General features: G+C 46.6%; 1 protein-coding gene across 1 annotated transcript; it reads left to right on the top strand.

The window, feature by feature from the left end:
- The first annotated feature begins 2,955 nt into the window (after positions 1 to 2,955).
- On the top strand, positions 2,956 to 11,772 carry hal (histidine ammonia-lyase). Its single transcript, XM_088995683.1, has 20 exons — positions 2,956 to 3,266; positions 4,725 to 4,785; positions 4,873 to 4,900; positions 4,986 to 5,060; positions 5,165 to 5,237; positions 6,181 to 6,247; positions 6,424 to 6,461; positions 7,674 to 7,799; positions 8,808 to 8,947; positions 9,048 to 9,095; positions 9,297 to 9,444; positions 9,533 to 9,628; positions 9,708 to 9,766; positions 9,852 to 9,932; positions 10,150 to 10,215; positions 10,286 to 10,451; positions 10,538 to 10,672; positions 10,752 to 10,860; positions 10,960 to 11,029; positions 11,123 to 11,772. Exons 1-20 carry the CDS (start codon positions 3,020 to 3,022, stop codon positions 11,252 to 11,254), a joined length of 1,965 nt encoding a protein of 654 aa, XP_088851809.1. The 5' UTR covers positions 2,956 to 3,019; the 3' UTR covers positions 11,255 to 11,772.
- The last annotated feature ends 440 nt before the right edge of the window (positions 11,773 to 12,212 follow it).

The following is a 12,212-nucleotide window of genomic DNA, read 5'->3' as shown; positions in this document are numbered from 1 at the left end:
CTTCACTTGAATATCATCAAGAGGCAACTACATCAACGACCATCACAAAGGTCAATTAAACCACTTGATTATACAGTGCAGTTGATTTCTTTAATGACAATGCAATAGCATATTTATGACACATAAAATAAGGCATAGAGAGAGAGAGAGAAGGGGGTTAGGTGGGGGAAATCCGAGGGCCCATGAACTCGCATCGTATTTTTGTCGTCCGTCACGGTGCCTTCAAGAAAACTCTGACAAAATGAACACCAAGCAAAAAAGTCACGAAAAAAAAACGATCCAGTTGTTATAGTGATAATCAACACAAAGACTCAGAGAGTCATTCATTCTTCAGGACTTGCTGTACCCTCTTTGTGATGACATGAAGCAGTTCTCGATGAAAGAGGAGAGGATCAAAGCATCTATTTCAGCAGCGGATCAGGGACGTCATGGTGGAATTTGCACGTCTACTACAAGCTAAATCTTGAAAGCAAACAGGCAGCTGTAGCATCCATTGACGAATCACATCTCCTGTCCCATATAAATCCGCTTCAATTCCAAGCCGCGACAGTTCCACATACGCGCCGGCGCTCTGCGCTGACGCTGCTTTCTTCTTATCGCGGGCTCCTCAAGCCATGCATCCATCCAACCGCAGACCGTCCAAAAGCACCGATTATCATTATTATTATTATTATTATAGTTCAGTAGTATAGTAATAGTAGTATAGTAATACTACTACTACTACCACTAATAATAATAATAATAATAATAATAATAATTATAATTATTATTATTATTATTATTATTATTATTATTATTATTATTATTATTATTATACTTCAGTAGTATAGTAATAATAATACTAATTATTATTATTGTTGTTGTTGTTATTATTATTACTATTGTTATTTTCATATTCGTAGTTGGAAGAGCAATATACTTCACTTGGATATCATCAAGAGGCAACGACATCAACGACCATTACAAAGGTCAATAAAACCACTTGATTATACAGTACAGTTTATTTATTTACTTACAATACCATAGCACATTTATTATACATAAAATGAGGTCTATTGTGTGTAGTTTTAAGGCTTATTTAGTAGAAAATTATGTTTTATGGGGACCTGGTACCGCATTAATGTAATTTTTCATGGTTTCCTATGGGAAATTAATGTTTGGAAGACACACTTTTCAACTTACACACACTTTCTGTGAACCAATGAAGTTCGTAAACGGAGGTATCACTGTATTTTTAAATAGTCACTGTATAGAATTTTGCTACAGCCCACAGACAAAAAGAATGTCTTTGGTGGCGACGTCTTTTCTCCTTTGCTGATTTTGTTTTTGGATTCTTTCTTGCTTGCTTGTTGTTTTCTTTTCATTCGTTTCCGAAGTTGCGTTCAATTGAAATCAGATTTGACATGATGAAAATCACCATCTTTTTTCCGCATTCTTTCGCGATACCTTCAGGAGTGCCTGGTTAATCCGAACGTCTTGATCAAATGGTCTACAAATCCTGTGAATGGATTTGTGAAAAGGTGGTCTTTCCTCGTCAGGGACGGACCCCGCGACCACCCGGGGGCGCCAGAGTGTCATTAAAACTTTTGGAGTCCAGGTTTGAGATCCTTTTGTCATTTTCACTTTTGACTGTGATATTATTTGTCCATTCGTGTAGCAAGCTAGCTAGCTAGCTAGCTGTCTCTCGGGTACAGTGATACCTCGGCTTACGAACGCTTTATCGAACGAACTTTTCACCTGACGAATGTTAAATTTGCGAGAATATAATCTTTGCATACCAACTATTTTTCGGGAAACACACGGAGTGCCACAATGAGTGATGTGTCATTCGCAAACGAGCTGGTTCTTGCAGCTCCTTAAATGGCAGCCAGCTTTTGATCAACGACCACCACAAAGCTCAATAAAACCACTTTATTATCCAGTACAGTTTATTGCTTTCATTACAATACCATCCCACATTTATTATACATAAAATAATGTATATTGTGTGTAGTTTTAAAGGACAACTGACGCCTCCCGACAAGTTGTGTCCATAAGTGGTAAAATGGCTTCAAATGACTTCTACTGAGCGTATTTGACAAAGATTCCACCGCATATAGCTAGATTTTACATTTTAAGACTCGCGCCGAATATTCATGAAGTCTTGTTTTTGAGTTGGTGACGAGTCCTCATGTCACGTCACTGAAGGAACGCCCATGACCGAGAAAGGACACACTGTAGCAGTCCTTTCATCATATCAAAGCATTTTGCGGTACTTTGTTTGGTCTAAAAACTTTGTGTTGAGGCGTGTTGAGGCGTGTTGATGGCGAAATTAGAAGGAAAACACGTCAATAACGCCATGGTGAATCCTTGTGTGTTGCCACCGAGCATCTATTTGATATTCGCTGATATTACATATAGAGCACACAGCGAATTAATGAATAACTCGTTTTCAAATCTGAAGTCAAGAATAATGACTGTTATTGTGGTTTACATCCCAAAATATGAAATTTTGGTTAGGATTTTAGCAAGCATCATGGAATTTCACAAGTTTGATTTGCTTTCATGGGCCGAAAAAAAATGATGTGGCGGGCCGGATTTGGGCCCCGGGCCTTGACTTTGAACGGATTATTCTCATTTGAATGGTTTCCTATGAGAAATTAATTTTTGGGATACACACTTTTCGCCTTAGACGCACTTTCTGGGAACCAATTATGGTATTCTTTTTTCATGGGAAACGTAGATGGAACTAAGTAGGCTTCCCCTCCCCCTTTTCATTCCAAAGTTTAGGCTGCCACGACGTTAGTGATTTACTAAAGCTTTCCGTTCGCTGGCCTGCAAACGTGGCTTTCAACCCCCCCACCGTGTTGTCCCAAAAACAACCATGTGACCCAGCGACCCCTGGTCCGCCTCTCGCGGGGTGGGCGGTGGCGCTCGTGGGTTCTGGGAGGGGGGGCGGGGCTTGTCCGATTGCTCCCCGTCCGCCGAGGCCCCTTCCGTGGATCGGCGACCCCCCCCTTCGCCGGCGCTCAGTGGCGCCATGCCTCGCTTCACCGTGCACGTCCGAGACGAGTGGCTGACGGTGCCGTGCCGGGACGCCTCGTCCAGCGTGGGCTGGCTGGGCCAGGAAGCCCTCAAACGCTACATGAAGAACAAGCCCGACGACGGCACCATCGCCGCGCTCAAGGACGCCCGCTTGGCGGCGCGCAGGTGCCAAGGCCTCGGCCTGCTGGACGCCGACGACGCCGTCGGCGACGTCCTGGAGGATAACGACTTTGTGGAACTGGGTAATAATCATAATCATGATAGAGAATTATAATAATTCGTTTCATTTCAAAACTCTCAAGGTCACTTTACTGTCACAGAATAAGTTTTTTTCTGTTGGTGAGCAGCGGCAGCCACAAACGCCAGCAAGCCAGCTAATAGATAGCTATCCAGCTATATAGCCAAGAGATAGCAGGCCAGGTAGTTAGCCAGATAGCTAGCGAGATAGCTGGATAGCACTCATTATTATTACTGTATCTATTAGCTAACTAGCTAGCTTTCTATCTATTTGAGTTACTTCTGGGTTGCGTGAACGCTAGCGCCTGTGGCTGCCGCCGCTCACCCACAGAAAGTCCCATCCCGTGACCGCAAAGTGACCCCTGAAAGTAAGACGCAAAGTCCCTGAAATCGGTCCGTAGGGTTGCGCTCCTCCAACGTTGCCTCCCAGACCAAAGCCGTCGGGGTCAGTCTGCGCTGAGCCCCAGCGGGGAGGAATTTTCCCGTGGTTTTTCCACAGGGTGTGCGCAGTTGCGCAACGGCGTTATCTGGGCCGTGGTCCGAGTCGGAGGTCACGTGAATGGCGGATAAAGTTTAGAAATGATTTACCTTGGTCAAAAGCGCCGTTGGGGACTGTGACCGTGTTGTCGATTGCCTGAACCCAAATTTTCTGAGCTTATCAGTACGGCACTAGTTAATTGTTCGGAACTATCTTTGCGATGCTAATTTGTGTTTGCATCGTCATCAAAATTTTGCCAATTTTGAGGTGTGACGTGTCCGGCTTAGAAAGTGGGGTTACTATTAACCTCTCAATGACTATTTGATCTCATCAGTACGGCACTAGTTAATTGTTCGGAACTATTTTTGCGATGACCATTTTATATTGGAACTTAGTGGTGTACACTTGCGGGTTGTGTGAATGCTGCCGTGTCTGACTGCTGCTGCTCACTCACAGAAAAAAAATGTTGCTCTTATTATTATTATTATTATTATTATTATTATTATTATTATTATTATTATTATTATTATTATTATAATTATTATTATTATGATTATTGTTGTTGTTGTTATTTTATTATTATTTTATTGTTATTATTATTATTATTATTATTATTATTATTATTATTATTATTGTTATTTTATTATTATTTTATTATTATTTTATTATTATCCTCATTATCATTATTAGGATGATGAGGATGAGGATGAGGATGACGATGATGATGATGATGATGATGACGATGATGATGAGGATGAGGATGATGAAGATGATGATGAGGATGATGAGGATGATGATGATGATGATGATGATGATGATGATGATGAGGATGAGGATGAGGATGAGGATGAGGATGATGATGATGATGATGATGATGATGATGATGATGATGATGATGATGAGGATGATGATGAGGATTATGATGATGATGATGATGATGATGATGACGATGACGATGAAAAGAACGGTGCCGTTGCCTTTGCAGCCATCCAAGGCGACACGGTGTGTCCCGACTTCATCCCGTGCACGCCGGGGGTCTCCCACCTGTATCCATTTGCGCCAGATGACTTTTGCATTTCAGCACTCCGCTCTTGGCCTTGTGGTCCTTACATGAATGTGATCCAACAAAATAGCACGGCGGCGTACCGAGAACCCCAAGACGTAAGCGTCCTCGCCGACACGCCCGCGTTGACTCGCTCGCTCTTGTTTTGGCAACGCCCCGGCCCCCTTTTGCTTTGCCCCGCAGTGTCTTTGCTTGGACGGCAACAGCCTGACGTCGACGGACCTGGTCAACTTGGGCCGAGGCCTCTACAAAATAACGGTCAGCCGCCGTCCCAACACTTTTGACGGCCGCCGACCTGGTCTTTGATGCCATGTTTTTGACTTATTTGTTTTCTTGCGGCGGCGGCGGCGCGGGCGTGTCAGCTGTCGGCGGAGGCCGAGAGGAAGGTTGTCAAATCCAGACAACTTTTGGACACCATCGTCAAGGAAAACAAAGGTAGGGACTTGTGATGTGTCGTTCGCAAACGAGCCGGTTCTTAGAGGTCTGGTCTCTGAAGTATACAAAGAGAGTCGGTTCCTAACAAGGAGCCGAAAATGGGAGCCGGATTATTATTATCATTATTATTATTATTATTATTATTATTATTATTATTATTATTATTATTATTATTAGTAGTAGTAGTAGTAGTAGTAGTAGTAGTACTAGTAGTAGTAGTAGTAGTATAAGCCGGAATCGTTTTAGTGAGCCGAGCCAAAAGAACAGGCTCTCTGAAGTGAGTCGGAATTCCCATCACTACTCTGTACACATATAAATCAAGCCATATAAATACAAATATTTGATATAGTTGATTTTTTACACAAGTAATTCGGTTTTCACATAATTTTACACGAATTTTGGTCGTTAATTAATTTAAGCAAAAAGAAAATAAAAAATGAGGAGCTTTTTGGGAGCCAAAAGAGCCATATCTTTATAGTGAGCCGAGTCAAAAGAACCGGCTCTCTGAAAGGAGCCGTAATTCCCATCACTACTCTGTACACATATAAATCAAGCCATATAAATACAAATATTTGATATCGTGTATTTTTTACATGAGTAATTCGTTTTCCACATAATTTTATGTTAATTTTGGTAGTCAATTCATTTAAGCAACAAAAAAACTGAGGAGCCATTTGGGAGCCAAATGAGCCATATCTTTTTAGTGAGCCGAGCCAAAAGAACCTGCTCTCTGAAAAGAGCCGCAATTCCCATCACTACTCTGTGCACATATAAATCAAGCCATATAAATACAAATATTTGACATAGTTGATTTTTTACATGAGTATTTCGTTTTCCACATAATTTTACATTAATTTTGGTAGTTAATTCATTTAAGCAACAAAAAAAAAAAAACTGAGGAGCCAACAACTCAAGTGCGCTTTCTGTTTGTTTCCACTTGCAGTTGTTTACGGGATCACCACCGGTTTTGGAAAATTTGCTCGAACCGTCATTCCTGTTAGCAAACTCAAGTAAACGCACACACACACACACACACACACACACACACACACACACACACACACACACACACACACACACACACACACACACACACACACACACACACACACACACACACACACACACGAAGTCTCATGCAAATATTTGGTGTGCAGGAATGATTTGATTGGCTTGTGTTCCTCAGGGAGCTGCAGGAGAACCTGGTGCGCTCGCACTCGGCAGGTAAATGGCGCTTCCAAACATCAACGTGCGTTTGGTTCATGAGCGCGGTTTGAGGGATGCCAAAATAACCGAGCTCCACTCGCCACCGGAACCCGTTTGTTTCGTCCAACTGAACCAATCGCAGGCGACCAGTCGGGCAGCCCCGCTCTTAACTCATTGACTGCCAGACCATGTGCAAAAAGATGTCCACTCCAGTGCCAGGGTTTTTGTCATTTTCACCCCAATTGCAGGACCCACAGAAAATGGACTTTTAGGACAACGTCAACATTCAAGGCAGCATAAGAAACCGTAGACCAGGGGTGTCAACGTCATTTTTTGCTGCGTTTCAGCCACATGCGTTAATTCTTAAGTTATACGGCTCTGGAGTTATATGAGATTGAAATGGGGGCGGCAGTCCAAAATACATTTTGGTTTATAATAATAATAATAATCCATTTGATGTCTAAGCGCCTTTCAAAACTCTCAAGGTCACTTTACGGTCACAGGATCAGTTATTCAGTGGGTGAGCAGCGGCAGCCACATGTACCAGCGTTCACTCAACCCGGAATAATTCAAAAAGATGGAAAGTTAGCGAGCTAGCTAATAGATAACTAATAGCTAGGTAGCTAGCTAATTAGATCGCGAATAGAGAGCAAACAGATAGATAGCTAAGTAGCCAGCTAGCTAGTTAGATAGCGAATAGACAGCAAATAGATAGCTAGCTAGGTAGCCAGCTAGCTAGTTAGATAGCATAGATTGCAAATAGATAGCTAGCTAGGTAGCCAGTCAGCTAGTTAGATAGCAAATAGCTGGCTAGCTATAAAGAGCTTTAACAACAGCTGAAGCTGGAACGAAGCGCCAACATGGGAATAAATAGAAATACTGCCCCCTTGTGGATGGGAAAAACATATCCTGAGGTCTGGCCAACACTTTATCGGCACCCAGGCAAGAAAAAGTTATTATTCCTGAAACTGCACATGCATGATCTATCTATTAGCTCTCTATTAGCTAGCTAGCTTTCCATCTATTTGAGTCACTTCTGGGTTGAGTGAACGCTGGCGCATGTGGCTGCCGCTGCTCACCCATGAAAAACATATTTTACACTTTACAACATAAAGTGATCTTGAGAGTTTTGAAAGGCGCTTAGAAATGAAATGGATTATTATTATATTATTATTATTATTATTATTATTATTATTGAACGGTTCGTCCGTCCGCGGGCGTGTGGCGCAGGTGTGGGAAACCCGCTGAGCCCGGAGAGGACCCGCATGCTGCTGGCTCTGAGGATCAACGTTCTGGCCAAAGGGCACAGCGGCATCTCTCTGGAGACCCTGCACGCCATGATCCAGGCCTTCAACGGTGAGCGCCGCCACCTTGTCGAATCTTAGCCGCTGCTCGCTAACAAGCCGTTTCCGCTTTGGCTCCGAGTAGGAGCGAGTTTTGGATAGTTAGCGCTAACATGGTAAATGCTGCCCCCTCGTGGAAAGGGGGGAAAAAAAAAACATTGCCAGAGGTCCGGCCAGCGCTTTATCGGCACCCAAGCATGATAAAAAACAAAATCCGAACAAATTCGGGAATGGCGCTCTACGTCACACTGTTCAATTCCCGAATAAATTCGGGACAACAATACTATTTATGATACAGTCCGTCCACAAGAAAAATATATTTACTATCTATTATATCTAGCTGGCTAGTTAGCTGGCTAGCTACCTGTATAGCTATTAGCTATATGGGTATCTGGCTAGCTATCTATTCGCTATCTCTTGGCTGGCTTGCGAGCTACATATCAGCTATGTAGCTTTCTGGCTGGCTAGCTATCCAGCTAGCTATCTGTTGGCTATCTATTAAGTGGCTAGCTAGCTTTCCATCTATGTGACTTATTTCCGGGTTGAGTATACGCTGGCGCGTGTGGCTGCCGCTGCTCACCGACAGAAAAACTTATCCTGTGACTGTAAAGTGACCTTGAGAATTTTGAAAGGCGCTATAAATGAAATGTATTATTACTGTATTGTTATTTTTATAAAGTGCAACCAAGGTGTCAGGCGGTTGCGACATTCGAGCAGGAAGCCCCCCCGTTCGCCAGTGAGCAAACATACAAAAAAGTGGGTGGGGGGCTTGGGTGCATGTGTGAGCCCCTTGAGTGGATTTGTAACTTGGCTTCATAGGGAGCGTTCTGTTTTTTTCATTTGGCGTTTGACTGGTTCTCCCGGCCCAACCACGGCTCAAATCAACCTTCCTTGCCCGCATTTCGGGCCATCGGCAAGCAAAAGGTCCGCCCGGCGCCTGCTGGTCACATGTGGGACTCGTGTGGCAAGGAGGCGCCGCGCCGTATTGTTGTCGCCGGCTGAACCGGACCTGACCTTGCAGCTTCCTGCCTGTCCTTCGTCCCCGAGAAGGGCACGGTGGGTGCCAGCGGAGACCTGGCGCCCCTGGCCCACTTAGCCTTGGGGCTGATGGGCGAGGGGAAAATGTGGTCACCCAAGAGCGGCTGGGCCGACGCCAAATACGTAAGAAACCGTCTCTAGGTGCCGCCGACCTTCCCGGCGGCCTTCTTGCCGAAGGACACATTTGCCTCTTAAAGTTGTCCCTACGTTTACTGGTCCGCAGGTCCTGGAGGCTCACGGTCTCAAGCCGATATCGCTGAAGCCCAAAGAGGTAATGTTGAAAACGGCAACACGGTCCTCGTCTCTGAACACGAGACAAGGACCATGCGTCACCCCTACGAGCATCCAGCCCAAAACGGGTTCTTTTCACAATCGTTCCCTCGTCCCCATTCGCATGGTCGACACGATGGTCGAGGTCTTCTGCTAGCGATGACAAAGTGGAATGAAAGGTCCACTCCCCTCCCCCCAACAGGGCCTGGCTCTGATCAACGGGACCCAGATGATCACCTCGCTGGGGGCGGAGGCGGTGGAGCGAGCCCAGGCCATCGCCCGCCAGGCCGACATCATCGCCGCGCTCACCCTGGAGGTGCTGAAGGGAACCACCAAGGCCTTTGACAGCGGTGAGCGACCCCCCCGCCCCGAACCGAACCGAACCGTGGTGCACAACGCACGCACTTGACGTTTGCCGGTTCCCCCTCCGCGATGCAGACATCCATTCGTTGAGGCCCCACCCGGGACAGGTGGAGGTGGCCCTGCGCTTCCGTTCGCTGCTGGACTCTGATCACCACCCTTCCGAGATCGCAGGTGGCCTCAAGCCTGGGCCGGGTCGGGTTTTGCCAAGCGACGGGATGACTAAGGAAGTTGTGTGCGCTTGTGTGTCCAGAGAGCCACCGCTTCTGCGACAGAGTCCAGGATGCTTACACCATGCGCTGCTGCCCTCAGGTAAAGCGGCATCCCGTCGGCATTCGCGCCCCCTGCGCCTTAACGCTGAAATGTGCGGGCTCCCACTTCCCGCTCTGCTTCAAAGGTCCACGGCATTTCCAACGACACCATCCGCTTTGTCCTCAACATCATCAACACGGAAATCAACAGCGCCACGGACAACCCGGTATCCGTCTTTTCCGGAGTCACTCTTGTGAGAAGCGCAAGGGCTTGCTGATTTGGGGGTGGGGGTGGTGTTCAAGATGGCCTGGGCGACACGGCAGCGTTGGGCCCCGTTGTGATCGGGTGTATGACCAAGTCTTCTGGATAGTCGGCCTTGTCTGAAAGCCGGGGTATCCGAACATCCGCGGTGGCTTTGGTTTTTTTCCTATTGGCCGTGCCAGATGGTGTTTGCCGAAAGAGGGGAGACGATCTCCGGCGGAAATTTCCACGGGGAGTACCCGGCTAAGGTAGACTCAAGACCACAAGCGGTAACCTTCGAAGCGACGGCTTCCAGCCTTCCTTCCGCCTTCCTTTCAGGCCCTGGACTTTCTCGCCATCGCGGTGCACGAACTGGCCTCCATCAGCGAGAGGCGGATCGAGAGACTCTGCAACCCGTCGCTGAGCGAGCTGCCGGCCTTCCTGGTCAACGAGGGGGGTCTCAATTCGGGCTTCATGATTGCACATTGCACCGCTGCCGCCTTGGGTGGGGTCCCGGCGTTCTTTGGTTACCCCGTCGCTGCGCCTCCCTCCCTTGACTTCCTCCCTCCCTCACTCGGATCTGGCGTCCAGTTTCAGAGAACAAAGTTTTGTGCCACCCTTCCTCCGTGGACTCCTTGTCCACCAGCGCTGCCACGGAGGACCACGTGTCCATGGGGGGGTGGGCTGCCAGGAAGGCCCTGAGAGTGGTTGAGCACGTGGAGCAAGGTGAGGAACCATCTGCCTCTTGCGCGTGGCGCGGCGCGGCGCGACGGCCCGGCGTGAAAACATTTGTATCTGGCCCCAGTCCTGGCCATCGAGCTATTGGCGGCCTGCCAGGGCATCGAGTTCCTCCGCCCCCTGCGTACCACCACGCCGCTGGAAAAGGTCTACGACCTGGTGCGCAGCGTGGTCAAGTAAGTCAAACACAACGGGGCCAAGGTCCAACGACGGTGCCGCTCCGGCGAAGGGAGCCACGGGATGGTTAATATTTATCTGTCGCTACGCTTCCGCAGGCCCTGGATTAAAGACCGCTTCATGTCCCCGGACATCGAGGCGGCGCATCGCCTCCTGCTCGACCAAAAGGCGAGTACTTGAGTAGCCCAAATATACGTCCGCCGCCCGCGTCCCGTATTTGCCCGTCCTTTCTTGATTGGCTCCTTGATTGACCCGCCGCAGGTGTGGGCCGTGGCCAAGCCTTACATTGACAAATATCAGACGGAGTACATTCCCGAATCCCGTCCGGTCTCTCCGACGGCCTTCTCTCTGGAGTCGCCTCCTTCGCCCAGGAAGCGCTGCCGCCACAATTGAAGCTGCGCAGTCGCAAGATGTCACCCTCGTCGACGCACTCAAAGACACGTCAGCATGACTTGAGAATGGATCATTCGTGGCTTTTAAACTCGGGTCTATCCTATTCTGATTTCGTGACAGCATTCTTACTCAGTCGGCAGTGATTTATTACTGACTGCATATTTACTAATTAAAACATCAATTCGGCAATGTCAATACTGTATCAGAATACAATTCGGTTCAAACTTTCAATAATACCCGCACCTGGTATCAATATAAACATCAATGTGTAGGCCTATACATTCAACATACAGTAAAGTCTCCTTATATCGATATTCTCGGGAGACGGAAAAAAATATCGATATAACCGGACTATCCATATATCCGATCCTGCGCCGAACTGCGTTAAAAGGGGGCAATACGTAAATGGGGGATCTTTGATATGGCATGTCATTTTCTCCTTGAGTTCATGCATTGCGTATCTAGCATGCTTTTGTACTGTAGTGACATGAAAAATAAACTTATGCATGAAATAAAAACGTCATTTATTATTTTCATAACGCACTCTTGCGATTGTGACTCTGAGTAGCACTCGACATTGTTCTATAGCAGGGGTGTCAAAGTCATTTTTTGCCGCGGGGGGGCCACATTGTCGTTATGGTTTCCTCTCGAGGGCCGTTATGAATTTGGGGAACCCATTGGAATGTTTAAATCCCTTCAAATATTACATATAGAGCACACAGCGAATTAATGAATAACTCGTTTTCAAATCTGAAGTCAAGAATAATGACTTTTATCGTGGTTGACATCCAAAAATATGAAATTTTGGCTCAGATTTTAGCAATCATCATGGAATTTAACAAGTTTGATTTGCTTTCGCGGGCCGAAAAAAATGATGTGGTGGGCCGGATTTGGCCCGCGGGCCTTGACTTTGACACCAGTGTTCTATAGTATAGAACAATGTCGAGTGCTACTCAGA

This window comes from Hippocampus bargibanti, linkage group LG05 (genome assembly GCF_051943395.1).
Source record: "Hippocampus bargibanti isolate YZ-2025 linkage group LG05, ASM5194339v1, whole genome shotgun sequence".
Lineage (NCBI taxonomy): Eukaryota > Metazoa > Chordata > Actinopteri > Syngnathiformes > Syngnathidae > Hippocampus > Hippocampus bargibanti.
Note: the sequence above shows the minus strand (reverse complement) of the source record. Positions and strands in the feature narration are given on the sequence as shown.